We start from the raw sequence: 15,158 nt of genomic DNA on the forward strand, positions 1-15,158 counted from the left end.
AGCCGTTAGCGAAGTCGCCTCGCTGATGATGAAGTTAGAAAACCAAAGCGATGCTCAGGGGAGCCGTTCTTTATCTCTTCTTTATGAAATCGCCGATCAAAAATGTATGGAATTGACATAAGCGTTCGATAACATGAAATCGACATTCGACTCAAGTCATGTCAATTTCTTTAATTTGATTTTCAAAAGAAGAGATAAAGAAAAATCACTTTGCCTAAGCCCCGAGATCTACAAGAATCAAGAGTAAGAAATCATGATTCGGCCATTTGCAAAAGTTGGCATTGAAGAGACACTGGTACTTTACATAATGGCGGCTTTCTTATTAAATAAGAAAGCCGCCATTTTTGTTTCATTGCCATCAATCTCATTATTCATTCGACTATTAGATTAATGATTGCCCTGTCGCTGGCATCAAAGCGAAGCGAGACCATTCCAGGGTCAATTTATAATAGCGTAGAGTCTAAGCGACGCGAAGCGAATTCCCAAAAACTGAACACAGAAAATTCAACCTTAACTCCAGAACGTAACGCATAACATTACTTCTGCGAGGCCAGCGTGCGCCTTTAAAATTTGTTATGTTCAGTTTTAATAATTCGCTTCGATGCGCTTCGACTCTGCACTAGTAGGTATAAATTGACCCTAAATCTATGCTCATAAAATTTTTGTTATCTAATTTCGTCATCGTAATAAGCGAAGCTACGTTGGCTAAGGGCCCAGCTATGAGTACTATTGTTACACTGCTGAATTTTTGTAAATTTCCCCCGCAATGAAGCTACGGACCATGATTTGTGGGAAAATAAACTCTATTTGTTATGTTTTGAAGGACAAAAAACTTTATTAATTGTGTACCATATAGTCCATAATCAGAATGGAAATTTCTGTCTATCATGCTTGCAGTGTTTAATTATTATTATTATTGAACAAGTTTTTAGGCAAAAGTGACCATTTCAGGTCAATTTTTCGATACAAATTACGTGGTTCCACTGCGGGGGGCGATGAGAATCAGTCTTTCATTTAAGAAGAGAATTGAACAATTAGGCCTGTCTAGTGTCTAATGTCTTTGCAAATCAAGATACAACCCTGTACGTAAAATAAGATCCAATTTCGGCGACTTATTTCAACAACACATAGCTAAATCTATAGTCAACAGGAAATGTCATAAAAAAGCTCCGTAAACTCAACCGAATGATCTACTGTTATATTTGTCAAGCGTATTCATTATTTTACAAATTTACTTCAAAAGCACATAATTGGCATCTGAGCTCATCTGGCGATGTCCGCGACCACATTCACACATTCTCCTACTACCATTTACATCCTACTTAAATATTTTACATAAATACTAAATATTTTATTACATATTATGAGCCATGATTATGTTGTCACGAGATACGTATGAAGTTCGTTTTTTAATAAATATTTGTAATAAATAATAGTACAATTGTAATAAATAAAAGTAACAGGCGCTAGAATCGATCCCTGCGGTACTCCCGGGAATTTCGGTTTCGCGGCGCGATAAACGATATTTTTACTAAAATATTTAATTGACTAACAATATAAAACAATGATAAGTTGCATTTCCTATCCTAATTCGGAATCACTCCGGATCTAGCCAGTCGCCAAATGAAGTCAGACGCCTTACCTAACCTAACCGTCTTAAGCCCAGTGGCCAAAGACTTGGGTATCCGTACACTGACATATAATATGTTTTTGCCCACTTGCACTAGTCTAGGTTAAAAGTTTACTATTGGTAAAATATCATGACGTTATCTTTCTCGTTTTTTATGTAAATGAGAATGCATGATGTTCTAACGTAACTGGACTCTCTATTTAACTCTATTACATAGATTAATGCAACTGCGCAGAACCCTCAAATCCAATTTAATGTAAACGTAAATAAAATGTATTTTACGAAATAATTAGTCTGAATCTTTCTTTATTGTATTGTCTAACAATTTGGTAGCATTATAGGCCCCTGTCATAAATTAATAACTAGTTTAAACGATACCATCTTTACATCATACATGTTTACGCTTACATTAAATTGCATCTAAAAGGCGTTTAAATATGTTTCCATCATTTAATTGAGAACCTTATCGTCAGTGTAGAAATTATACTCCCGAATCGAGCTCCGGGGAATGAGGATATTCGATATTTTATTTGCCACCAAGTGGAGTAATGCAGCAGTAGGGTCTTTCGTGTCAATCGTCGTATCAAATACAGATCTATGGCAGCCGTTTAACACGAATGACCCTACGGCTACTATATCTCCACCTGGTGGCAATTGAAATATCGGGAACCCTTATTGTAAGGAATGTCGCGAGGGATATTTCGCGTTAGTCAATGGAGCCTTGGATTCCTCGGAGCTGGCGCGGAGTTTACTGTCCAACGTCCGAGTGCTAGTGTTCTTGGTCCGCGGCGTCGATGGTTTCGCTCTGAGCGAACTTGAGGAACACTTGCTCCAGTGTAGTCTGGCTGAAGCTGTACTCCACGATGTTTAGAGTTTCCTTAGCTGAAACAATTCATTAATTTTCAGTCGTCAATCTGTTCGCCTTACAAACTTTTAGGATGTATAATATATATTAAAGGTGCGAGTTTTGCTCCTCTTGCTCTATATTATAAGTTTGCTTCTCTTTGCACTATTCTACCATCCCTTTTCACCAGACAAGCCACAACAAATTTTGGGTCACCCATTCCTTTAGACCCTCACCTCTCTCTATCTCCTCGAAGCACCTCGCTAAGCTGGAGACGGCAGCCTGGGGCACGCTGAACACGAGCCGCTCCGCGAAGCTCTCCTCCAGCACGGCCGCCGGGAACAGCTTGCCCACCAGAGCTATCGCCGCCTCCGCTCCGGCGCCGCCGCTCGACTCGGTCCTGTCAATGTCACATAATGCCATGAAACTTGTATTGTACTACAGACTGAATTTTTGAAAGGATATTATGGTAAGCGAAATCTGAAACTACACCAGATTATAACACAATTTGATAGTCTTGCTGATAAGGAGCAAATCCTGGAGTTGATGAATGGATGTTTAGAAATGTTGTTGGATGTTTAGGTTACATTCTGAACTTTTTATTTTCATTGACACTAATTAAGCCGTTTGTCACCTACGCACTCTAGTTGTTTAGACTTTAGAGCTTCTTCATTAAATTCGGGGCTACATAGACGTTTAGACGGAGAAAGGTGTTTACCGTGTATGCGTCGGCTGCCTGGGTAGCGTCTGCGTAGATACTAGGGGCGTATGTATGCTTACGTCCACAGCCTCCGCTTCCGCTTCCGCCTCTGCCTCCGCTTCTATTGAGCCCGTACCCGAACCCGCTAGAAACAAGGTCAGTCACATTTATTCATATAGAAATTAACTAACATTATAGAAATTAATTAACATCTGTGTAACCTAAATTCGCAATAAATAAATGATTATGATTATTAAATAAGTCAGTCAGATTTATCATAAATACCTTCATCGGCTTCTCCAAGTGAGGGAGAGTTGTCAGGGGATCTCAAGGGTGAAGACGTCATTGATAGGTCTGACTCTATCATCTGAAATTATGACATTTATTTTAGTCTCACGCTGAATTACTCGTAATAACGAAAGTTAATGTTATCAAACGCTTAGCGAAGAGAAGAGAATGATCTAGTTAAATATTAAGTTGATAAAACATTACTCTTTTTTTAGGGATAGCTGAAGGAAACGAAAATAAGTATGTAATTGTAAATACCGTCGCCTTTTGATTGCTCTGCCCAATTTTCATTTCTAACGTATAACCAGCACCGTACAGATTTTTCAAATGTTGCGTCGAACCAATACATCTAAAATTATTTCAAAATAGGTAAATTAAACATAAAAATATAATATGAAGAAAATAAAATAATCTTTTTACAAAGAAGTTATCAAAAGCTTATTTATAATTTAATATTGACTCACCTTAAACTTCCCTTGACCATTATACCGACCCTAGAACATAAAGCATCAGCCTCTTCCATGGAATGTGTTGTGAGGATCGCACCTTTTCGCCCCTAAAACAAACAGAAGAATTTGATTGAGTCAAAACGATGCTGAGGTTTTAAATCGACTGACAAAAAGTGTATGAGTCAAATGGAGATGCAAGAAGTCGGTTTTGCGCTTGATCTCTCACCAATTGTGTTGGATAGCCTTCTACTCAGTTATAAAAGATATGAAAGAGATGTTGCTTTGCACGCACACGCTCCAGCAGAAAATATCCCCTTCATAATTGGCCTGGTTAATGCCAACGGTCTCCAAAACCTGTGTAGGCTATACCTGGAAGCTCGCCAAGATGGTGTCCCAGAGGAAGCGCTTGCTTCGCGGGTCCATGCCGGTGGAGGGCTCGTCCAGCAGCACGACGCGCGGGCTGCCCACCATCGCCAGCGCGAACGACAGCTTGCGCCGCGTGCCGCCCGAGCACGAGTCCGCGTTCTTGCCCGCGTGCTCCATTATCTGGAGGCCGTTGAGGTACGCGTCCACTATCCTGTGGAATACGGTCATTTAATGTGCAAAGTCTCTTCAATCATCTTCGCTAATTTCTTACTGCGAGTTGAGTTAGAGTGAGTCATATATAGTTTTTCTAACACACCTCAACTAGGAAATTATGTGAATTTTAACTTCCAAAATTCTTAAAATCCTGCCATATTTTCAAACTTTGTCTTAACTATTAAGCCATTCTTTGTAGAATTCCATCAATACCATTAACTTATCATATATTTATGCATTTCATCACCTCACCCAATGATGTTTTATTAAAGATGGCGTATGCTCATACAAAGCGGTCCTCAGAATTTGTTCCTTTATGACTCTCCTCTCTGGTATATCTATAAATTACAACAATGAATGCGACAGATGATACGTTACGAATGATATAGAAAAGGATTGCTTTATACTTTGAGTTGCACATCGGCACGCATGCGCGATTATTTTGTCACACGATTATCTGTCCTTATCACGCTGCAGTTGTCGTCCGAATTTTCTATCCTTTTTTAGTTAAATTTTTTGCATTATATTATTTGTCGATAATGTTGGAAAATATCCAAATAAAAATTAATTACTAGATGTTTTCATGTACTTACTTGTGGTACGTAACTTTTTCATCCTTTTTTACCTTATAACTATAATTTTTGCATTTCCTAAAAACGCAGCTTGGCATTTTAAGTCAAAAACGTGACACAATGATATTCTAACGTGACACCTCGTCGCTCACTCGCTGCCAACATGCAACTAATTCAAAAGAAGGGACTTACCTTCATTTCGCCGTATCAGACTGTACGCGCTAGTGCGATATCTACCTTTTTTTTATAATAGAATATCATAGACCTCACCACAGCATTCCCATAACTATAATCATCAAAATAATTATCATCCATCATCATTATACCTGGGCGTGTCCGCCTTGCTGATCCCGCGTATGGCGGCGTAGCACTCGATGTGCTCGCGGATGGTGACGTTCTTCCACAGCGCGTCGTGCTGCGGGCAGTAGCCCAGCATCTGGAACGCGCTGGACTGCGCCTCGTCGATGTTCTGACCACCGAGCATCACCTGAAGGGGAATGTGAAGGTCTAATAAGTCCACATGTTATTGTAGATGATATAAGAATATGTAGAGAAAAGGATTTTCAAACAAATTATACAGAAATTAAAGGATAAAGAGAGAAAAAGAGAGAGTGCAAACAAAATAAAAAAGTTATCAATTTTGAAGCATAACAAAATTAATAACAAAACTTACAGTCCCGCACGTGAGGCGCTCCTCGGCAGTGATGATCTTCATGGTGGTGGTTTTCCCGGCACCGTTATGGCCGAGCAGCCCGAATACCTCTCCTCCATGGACGGCAAGCGACAGCCGCGCGAGTGCCGCGCGACGCTGCCGTATGACGCCGCCGCAGCACCCGCTGCCGCCGTCGTCGCCCCGCATCTTGTACTCTTTGCGGAGATTCTGGTGATATGGATAAGTAATTTAGCATCCATGTAAAATAACATATTAAGATTATAATATAGTGAACTAGCTGATAATGATAAACTATTGCTAAGAATTACACTCTCGATCACAATGGATCAAAATCAGCCCACATATAGGAATGCTACGATGCTACAAACACACAGACGCGTCAAACTTATAAGCACTTCTCTTTTGTCGATAACGATATGTTGTAATGTTATTCAAACTTATTACTTTCTACGTTACTATTTTTTGACTAGGTACAAAAGCTATATTTACATGCACAAGCAGCGCCGGTGCCTGCTGCCCCGTGGGTGGCGCGGCCAGCAAGGAGGCGACGCGCCTCCTCTCTCTTCTCACATCCTCATCTTCTCCCAAGTCCCCACCTATATCTGCCTCCATATCCACCTTCTCTACTTCGTTCCGCTTCCGCTGCAATAAAATATGGTTTATTACTTTTACAAATGAAATCTACGATTTGTCATCTTGAAATAATTCAGATGGATGGAAAATTACTTCTAAAATCTGTGATGGAAAATAATTTTCGGGACCGTTACGTCACTCATCACTGTGAAACCCATGTCCATGCCCAATCATTATTTGCAAACGCTTACAACACAAATGCTCTACTCTTTTTATAAGACCTGGACTAAAAATGCGCAAGACCGGAAAATTTACAATAATTATTAATATACCTCATTTCATGCTGGCAGTATCCATGGCCAGCAATTCGTCAGTTTATTATTATGATCCATTTCCCAAAAGACTCACCGGAAACAGCCGTCCCCCAGACTTGAGGCGGTCGGCAGCGAGGAGGGCTGCGCCGCAGACGGGCACGTGGACCACCATAGCGACGATCAGCACCCACACCTCCGCCGTGAAGTAGGTGCTTAAAGACGGCACCGTGCATAACCCGCGCAGGTTGCAGGTTACGTATACTCTGTATAAGGGTTTAGTGGTAAGATTCAAAGGATAAATGATATCAGATTATACAAAGTGAAAGATTAACATGAAGAGCATGTATCTAAGACACTAATGATGGCAATAGTAAGACCAGAGAAGTCAGACAGTTAAAAAGTTTCGTACTATCGCAAAACAAGTGCAACGCTTGAGATTTGCGCTCAAGGCAGATGAAAACTTTTGTGAGGCCTAGCAAAAATTAACGATTTCATAGCTTTTTTTTAAACAGCTATACATTAATAAGTGAATACTCACCTATCAACATAGTAAATAATAGCATAAGGTATATACATAACATCTAGGAAACTGAACACTAAGTGGAGGTAGAAGGCTATGTTGCTTCCTGAAACAGAAAAAAAATTGTGAATTTACCATCAATTACTATTATTAATAAACACAAAGCTTTATCCAAGTAGTAAAAGAACTTACCCCATTTAAAAGTATCCAAAACAGCAACTAAAATGAATGGAATCACGCCAACCCATGTTGTAATATTAGGCATTATACTTTGCGCAGAGTCCATCTTGTCGAAGATATACGAGAGGCAGGTGTTGAACAAAATGGCGGATGGACTATACAAGATCAAGAGACCAGAGAGCATTGTGATCGCTGACCCGTTGGTCAAGCTGGGGATATCGTTGAGGATGACCTAAAAGGAAGAGATAAATTGACAAAAGTAGACAAACATACAAACATTTATGATGATAGTGTCACAGTAAAATATACTTACAAGTACAAGAACTCCAGCGCTCGTAACGATCATAATAAAGATGAGTATAGTAAAGTATGTAAGGAAATACATACTCATAGATAGGCCGTTTACACGCAGCTGATTTTTAGCTTTGATCTGAAAAATAAAAAAAATATATATATGGAAAGATAATAGTTTAAGAGCGACTCGACAGATAAAGACAGGCCTCAACATGTGTATTAAGGAGGTCTAACAGAGGCACCAATATGGAAGGATGGGATGTTATTCTTACCTCACGGTCATAAACAATATCGACAGCTAACGTAACGGGTACCAGAGCGAAGATCATTCCCATGAAGATCGCACAGACCACGTTACCCAAGTTAAATTCCTCCTGCTGCTCTGTCTGTTGAAATGGGTGGGTTAGCACTTCTATAGGTCTAAAGTTTTCCAGCTGATTTGAGGCCATCATTAGAACCCTGAAATACATTATGAGTTGCTTTGAAAAGTTAAATTCTAGGACCTAAACTTTAGACTGTAGCTTCTGGTAATGTGCTTCGTCTCACCTGTAAATACTATTGTCCAGTAAATTAACAATTATAGGAAGGCTGTGTGTATATGTACTATTATAATAGGCCATAATGTTTCCATAGGATATTTCACTATCTCTTAAACTGAACGCTCCAAAGTTGTCGATGTCTAGGAGACTAGAAAAATTTCCATCAAAAAAGTGTATCGACGATACTCCTAACGATTCTAATGAGTCTTTAAAGTCTGGGACGTCTTTCATACTGCTCTCTTCGCTGAACAAGGCAATCGGAGTCATATTGGCATACGCAGTAGGACTTAAATTCAATGGCTGCATACGGAAAAATACAATTTGCCGCGACTTCACATACAAGCCGATGGCACAGGATACTGAAAAAGTAAATAGAAATATTTTAAAATAATACTTTGTACAAACATTTTAAAGATTAATAGTCTAAAACAACCAACTTACTTATAGGCATGAAGATCATAACGTATAACTTGTAAGGATCTCTGATCATGCGCACAGTTCTGATGTACACCAGCGCACAGAATGTCCTCCAACACGACTGTTTCGTCTTTACTATCTCTCCCAGGACGTCAGACACAGCTGGCTCGGGGGTTACCTTTTTTGGGAAAGATAAATAACATTAAATTTTTAAGTATATTTTATGTCTGCTACATTAGCTTTTTCCACGATTTATAATAATTTCTAGGCAGTCAAAACTGTATGTTATAAAATCTTCTTGTTTTACTTATTTCGTGAATCAGTAGCTCTTCTAATACCAGACCAGTCAATGGTGCCTTACCGGGACCAGTAATTTTTAGCATTTAAAGTCTAACTTTTGCACTAGCATCAATGTTGTTTAATTATACGTATATCTTTAATAATATATTTACAATTGACTATCCTGTTACCTTTACATGTTCAACGCCGTGTGTAGTGGAATGTAACGCATGTGACGCTGGGGGGGTTGGAAGGGATGTGGTCTTTTGCTGTTCCTTATCGTTAAGTTCCTGAAAATTTTGGGTAGTTAATAGAATATTATGCATGGGTCATTAAAGAATTGAAAGTTTTTATGTAAAGGTCTTTTCTAATTTTCAATTATGAAATTGTGTAGGTTATGTTTTATGTTACGAAAAATGTTATCTTTATCTACAGTTCATTAGGTATTATAAAAATTTCCGTACCTGATAGCTTAACGTCTTGCTTTGTAATGACAAACTCCTGGACAGCGCTCTCGCTCTCACTAGTTTTACCGAAGATACTCCTTCTACTGCTTCTGTTTCTTCAGCATTCTCTCCTTCTAGACTCAGGAACACTTCTTCTAGTGTGGTCATTGATACTCCATAGCTTGTTATACCTGTCACAACAATGTTACGAAATTGTAATACTTGTTACTTTTTTGCATAAATGTCTAAATGTCAATTTCTCCATTGAAGGTCTAGGATTTATTAAGTATTTTTTGAGAAGTTGATTGGAGTTTATAATGACTTTTTACATCTTTTTGAAACTTTTGGTAAAGTTTATTTTTTACCAAAATTAAATTTTAAATTATCATACAAACCGATATTGCCTCTGGGCAAAGTTGGAAATGGCTCTAGGCAAAGAGTTTCAACTAGTCGGTTAAACCGGTCCAAAACTGGAAACCCCTGAAATGTCTATGAGCTCACCTAGCCGATTAGTCCGGTGCTGTATCTCATTCTCGATGGCGTGGAAGAGCGGCGGGAACAGGTGCACGGCGTAATGCGGCAGGATATAGGAGAGTTCCCGTCCGTGCCGTCGCGCCTTCTCCGCGCGCGCCACGTGGCCACGCACCAGACGCGTGATCTGGTGCTCGCGGCACACGCCTGGGTCGTGATAAGTATTTTAAATATTATTGTTTGTTTTTCTATGCAAATTGTATGACACATAACATCTGAGCAACATCATTAAGAACATGTAATAGTTATTAATGAGAGTCGAAATCCTTGTTAAGACGAAAACTTAACCAGGCTTTGATTAGAAAAAAGAATACGTCTCAATATTTCCTAATTATGTTTTAAATTGTACTGATAAATATACAACCACCTCATAAAAGTAAAATAATACTAAAATGTAAATATTAGAAAATAAGATAAAAACTTACCGTCTAACACTAATGTTAAATGGTATCCGATTCCAAATTTGTTTTTGAGAAACAGGGACGTTCCCGCACACCGAACCTGAAAACGCGAATTTTATTAAGAATTTTTAATTTTTTTATAATTTTAGAAACAATTACGGGTTAATTTAGTACTTACAGTAAATTGGATTGAGAAGTCGGTTAAAAATAGTCCGAAACTGCACCAAATAGTTAAGACAATTCAAACTGCATACAAAATAATTTTTGTGCGTGTGATTTACGAATTAATATAATTTATTTAATCAATATAATATATTTCAATGATATTGATTCGTAAATAAGTTTTGTCAAGTTTGCTCACCCTGCCCTTGCTAATCACAGCCTTCCTATCCCCCAGTATGTCCGCCTCGTCCATGAAATGCGTAGTCAGCAGCAGCACCCTGCCGCGCCGGGCTCTCTGCAGCACGCGCCATGTTGCACGTCGGGACACCGGGTCTACACCAGCTGTTGGCTCGTCCAGTATTATGATCTGAAAGACGAATATATAAAACTTAAAGGTGTTAGATTTGAATATTATATATTTTTACGTATAAGTATTATTATTAATTTTGGTTTGCACGTGATACCTATTCAAGTTTAAAAGACATCAATCCCTACCATTATAACACTTATAAAAGAATGGTCCTAGAATAGAGCCTTGGGGTACTCCGATTCAAAGTAACCAGAAAATTAAGATGGAAATGTAGTTTCATACCTTGGGATCACCGATGAAAGCGATGGCTATACTCAATCTTCTCTTCTGTCCCCCGGATAGATGTTTTGAATATTGTCCTGACTGTTCTAGAAGTCCCACTTCGGATAGTGCTTTGTGTACCTCATCGGGAATTCTTTTACTTGGAATACCCTAAAAAGATTATTATGTGAGTTATTTGTTACGAAAACTTTCCAGTAATTTCTATTTATGTTTGTTTGTTTGTTACCTTAACAGCTGCGAAAAATTGTAAATGTTCCTTGACTGATAGAAGGTCAAACAAAACATCTTGCTGTGGGCAAACCCCAATCATCTGACGAATTTCATGCATATCGTTGGGATCCCTGTAAGAATAGAAAATGTAATACTGAATCTTTCAAATCAAACTGAATTTGTTAAATTAATAATTGTGCATATAAGAAGTTATATACACAATTATTAATTTAACAAATAGACTTGACTCTAGAGAATAGAACTTTGAAGATTTAAAAGGCGTTCGATGGACGATGAAATACACACATAGAAATGCAAAGTTTTAAAATCTGAATAAATAAATAAAAATTGTTTTATTTCTGAATAAATTTGAATCAAATATTTTCAGAATGTTGAACTACATGTTGCCTACCACCGGTTCGGGAACTAACTTTCCCGAAATAACACCAATAGATGTTGGTTTTATTCTAAACGAATTTTCTATTTCTCACCTGACGTCAAGCCCATACACATACGCCGTCCCAGCTGTGGGCGCTGTCAAACCAGTCAGAATATTGAACAGCGTGGACTTCCCAGCTCCGTTGTGACCCAGAACTGCTGTGATTTGACCCTCGTATATGCTGAGGTCTATGCCGTCGATAGCTTTGACCTCGGGCCGCCGACAGTGACGGAAACTCTTCTGAAGACCAACGATCCTTATCGCTTCCTTGTCTAGAAGTTCCCTGTAAAATTTGGTTGCTTTGATATTAAAATGTCTGAAGTTAGTGGTGATGTCTAAAATGTGGTCCAAAGGGTCTTAAGATATGTTTAAGGAGGGTTTGCAGTCTCTAGCATCAGGAAACTTTAAAGAAGTGGGATGCTGTTTACTTTTAATTGTAGCAAATATGTTCTCACTTGGGCACAGGTTCAATGTCCTTGTTGTGTACGGGCGAGGCGGGAGGCAGGCGCGCGGCTGTGACCCCCCGCCGCCCCATCCAGAACGACGGAAGCAGACAGAACCAGGGCTTCTGTTTTATGCCATATTCACCTGGAAATTGAAAACATGAGCATTTTTGAGATGGCACTTCATCACCGTTTTTAGCGATAAATAGCACGATATGATTCCTAGGATTTTTTTTTGAAGTTTATATCTCTACGTTTTGTAAAAGAATAAATGGTTAATTTTTAATGATACCAAAAGGATGAGCACTGTATTATTGTAAGTAAAACCAAAATATAGTATGTAGACGTGTTTTATACCATATAGCATAAAATGATCGTACCCGCTATGATATCAATTAAATTCATTGCTAAGAAAATAAATAAATGATTCTTACTTGGTACAACAGCGTCAAGCCAGTACGCCGCCAGACCGTACAGGACGGTGTCAACTGCCATCATGATGAGGCTACCGCCAAAAGGTACCCCCGGCCCGCTCCACAGGTTCTCCCACGTCACGCCTTGTCCCGCCATGTCCAGAACAAGGGCCTGGTAATCAAAATATTACTGAAATCTCTCATATTCATAACTCCTTGTAAATCATAATTAAAAAATTGTGAATCATAAGGAATGCATCAATGTCGTATAATATATTTTACTTTTACTGTTATAGATGTAGGAGCTAAAGGTAGTAGTATTTATGCTGATACTAACCTTGTCCATAGCAAGTGCGTAGCAGCTGGAGCTGATGAGGGACACGAACCAGAAGGCAAGGGAGTCGGCATTGGAGACGAACACCTGGATGAAGTACAGCCCGCTCATCAGGTTCACCGCGAAGCTGCCCAGGATTCCAGCGGTCTGAAATGTAGTACAGTTTGTAATTCAAACGATGATTAAGATGATATTGAGGATGATGTTGAAATAATGGATTTGGTTAATGAAATAAAAAATCAAACAAAACTTTAATGTAAATTCGTATTAGCTTTTGATAAAGAGACTATTGTTTTAAAATTAACAACGATACAAGGGCTTGCTGGACATTCGTCATCAATATCGAAAATAGTAGATGTTACTTACTCTGGCTTTATCAAAGAACGGCGTAAGCATAAACGCGAAGGTTATGATTGTGAAACCAAACAGCAACATTAACAGGAATATGAGAATGTAGGAAGAATGCTGAAAAACCTGAAAAAAAGAAAAGTAATTACGTATTAGTTAATTCCTATTTTCCTATAATTTTGAGACATAACCAAGGTAACGGAATTTTTTGTAACTTACCTTTAACGTAAACAGCAGTACAGTGCTCACAATAGATAATATTGTAACAAATACGGCGTATATCAAAAACCACGATCCCCTGAAATGACACCAAAACACATTTTGATGAAGTAAATATATTTTATTATTTTTAATTTTTATTATCTTTTAACGATCACAATTTAGTCCATAATTCAACAGCAAAAACATTTTGTATTGGTTCAACGCTTTTTCAATGCTTACCAGTACACAGAATCTTTCAATCCCATAATCCTCATGCCCTCCCGGATCTTCTTCTCTTTCTCCCCCACCACGAACATCAGCAGATAGGTGATGAACTGGGAAAGGGTCATCACCATATACATGGGCATGATCACCCGGAAGATCACCAGCCAGTCCCCGGTGTGTTGTGGCTTCGGGAACTGACGGAGGTCGACGCGGGGTGGCGTGAAGCCTGTACCGGTGTCCATCTGAAAGTTATGGTTGCCAATAAAAAATATAGGATAAACTGGTTCGTTACTTTGCAGACTTAAGCTTAATATTGCCAGTGGTTTAAAATTGATCGCCGTTGTAAAATTATCGTTTATCGTATTTACGAAATGAAAGATGAGATATTTTGGCAAATGATTTACAGTTCAGACTTCAGCTTTAAGTATTTTGCAAGCAACAACCCGCTACTAAATAATTGCGTATACAAATAATTTCTTTTCTTAATTGGGATGCCATACCATCTGTTTTGTCATTACTTGTTTCTTTTAACGGAAACCACCGTTCTCATAGTTTAAGCATCCTTTACGTTATTGTTGCCAGTTTGCACACCTCGTCATCAAATTTATCGGTAGACCATCCCTTGGATTACACAATACCCACCTTTATCTTCACATAATCAATCAGCGTCTGCAGAGCCAGGAAGCCGGTGTAGTAGTACTGGAGGACCGGGCACACGTCCTCCCTGTGCATCTCCGAGAGGGGTATCAGCTGGCCCCCTCTCGACCAGTCGGTGGACCAGTCCTTGGAGGTGTCTCTCTCTCGGCATTTGGCGGGGGAGGTGTGGAGTGCGCGGGTGGAGGGGGTGCCTCCGTCTCGGGAGGGGTTCGTGCGGATTGTGTACCTGGAATTATAAGAATGAATAGTTAATTGTGTAAAATGGAATATAATTGACCCATAGGTGGTTCTAACACTTTATACATATAGATAGAGAAGTAATGATCTTGCTCAACGAATTGGGCACGGGTCATCTAGAGTCTCGTAAGGTGCGTAGACGCAGCAAGTATTGTCAGTTGTCATATAAAAATTGACTTTATTTTTATTTTACCTTTATTATGATAGATGTCGCCCGCAATAACGCGCGAAAATTTATATGTTGCGAAGCGTACATTTTAAAACCATCCTTATAGGTCTTGCCAGTCTCCCAACATGTACCCAAAATATTATCTCCAAATCACATTTACTTCCTCTTCGGTCCCTTACCGGTCAGTGTGAGGACTTAAGAGCTACAGATAGACATTCAATAATATTAATATGGATAATTTCCCTACCTAAGTGGTTCTCCATAAGAGGCGGGGTCGGTGTGGAATATGACAGCGAGGGGGAAGTGCTTGGCGTCGTTGTGGTAGGCGTCGTTCAGCTCCGTGGTGTTGTTGAAGCGGATCCACTGGATGGGATGCTGGTTCGACTCCAGCAGCATCACGTTGATGTCTTCTAGGAAACCCTGGAATAAACATATTTTTTGTTAAAATTTGGTTTTAATCTATATATATAAAATTCAAAGGTGACTGACTGATTGACAT

At 39.1% G+C, this 15,158-nt stretch overlaps 1 protein-coding gene across 2 annotated transcripts in view; it reads right to left on the reverse strand.

Annotated features, from left to right (window-relative positions):
• Positions 1 to 950: 950 nt before the first annotated feature.
• The window catches only part of LOC121728337 (cholesterol transporter ABCA5-like), a 49,999-nt gene continuing 35,791 nt past the window's right edge, over positions 951 to 15,158 (reverse strand). Inside the window, exons 4-36 of one of the 2 annotated variants that reach the window (XM_042116496.1) lie at positions 14,907 to 15,079; positions 14,239 to 14,479; positions 13,612 to 13,838; positions 13,390 to 13,468; positions 13,189 to 13,296; positions 12,826 to 12,969; positions 12,510 to 12,660; positions 12,088 to 12,220; positions 11,685 to 11,915; positions 11,210 to 11,324; positions 10,984 to 11,133; positions 10,591 to 10,758; positions 10,254 to 10,329; positions 9,799 to 9,975; positions 9,316 to 9,488; positions 9,043 to 9,141; positions 8,597 to 8,750; positions 8,163 to 8,514; positions 7,889 to 8,075; positions 7,636 to 7,752; positions 7,335 to 7,554; positions 7,161 to 7,248; positions 6,717 to 6,885; positions 6,225 to 6,377; positions 5,736 to 5,942; positions 5,389 to 5,549; positions 4,281 to 4,488; positions 3,927 to 4,018; positions 3,721 to 3,811; positions 3,460 to 3,541; positions 3,193 to 3,319; positions 2,711 to 2,874; positions 951 to 2,512 (exon numbers count right to left, since the gene is read on the reverse strand). In XM_042116496.1, the coding sequence (XP_041972430.1) occupies positions 2,400 to 2,512; positions 2,711 to 2,874; positions 3,193 to 3,319; positions 3,460 to 3,541; positions 3,721 to 3,811; positions 3,927 to 4,018; positions 4,281 to 4,488; positions 5,389 to 5,549; positions 5,736 to 5,942; positions 6,225 to 6,377; positions 6,717 to 6,885; positions 7,161 to 7,248; positions 7,335 to 7,554; positions 7,636 to 7,752; positions 7,889 to 8,075; positions 8,163 to 8,514; positions 8,597 to 8,750; positions 9,043 to 9,141; positions 9,316 to 9,488; positions 9,799 to 9,975; positions 10,254 to 10,329; positions 10,591 to 10,758; positions 10,984 to 11,133; positions 11,210 to 11,324; positions 11,685 to 11,915; positions 12,088 to 12,220; positions 12,510 to 12,660; positions 12,826 to 12,969; positions 13,189 to 13,296; positions 13,390 to 13,468; positions 13,612 to 13,838; positions 14,239 to 14,479; positions 14,907 to 15,079 (5,130 nt within the window). In that variant the 3' untranslated portion in view covers positions 951 to 2,399. The remainder of the gene's footprint in view (positions 2,513 to 2,710; positions 2,875 to 3,192; positions 3,320 to 3,459; positions 3,542 to 3,720; positions 3,812 to 3,926; positions 4,019 to 4,280; positions 4,489 to 5,388; positions 5,550 to 5,735; positions 5,943 to 6,224; positions 6,378 to 6,716; positions 6,886 to 7,160; positions 7,249 to 7,334; positions 7,555 to 7,635; positions 7,753 to 7,888; positions 8,076 to 8,162; positions 8,515 to 8,596; positions 8,751 to 9,042; positions 9,142 to 9,315; positions 9,489 to 9,798; positions 9,976 to 10,253; positions 10,330 to 10,590; positions 10,759 to 10,983; positions 11,134 to 11,209; positions 11,325 to 11,684; positions 11,916 to 12,087; positions 12,221 to 12,509; positions 12,661 to 12,825; positions 12,970 to 13,188; positions 13,297 to 13,389; positions 13,469 to 13,611; positions 13,839 to 14,238; positions 14,480 to 14,906; positions 15,080 to 15,158) is intronic. The other variant, XM_042116497.1, reaches the window with a different exon arrangement.

This window comes from Aricia agestis, chromosome 6 (genome assembly GCF_905147365.1).
Source record: "Aricia agestis chromosome 6, ilAriAges1.1, whole genome shotgun sequence".
In the NCBI taxonomy this organism is placed as follows: Eukaryota; Metazoa; Arthropoda; class Insecta; order Lepidoptera; family Lycaenidae; genus Aricia; species Aricia agestis.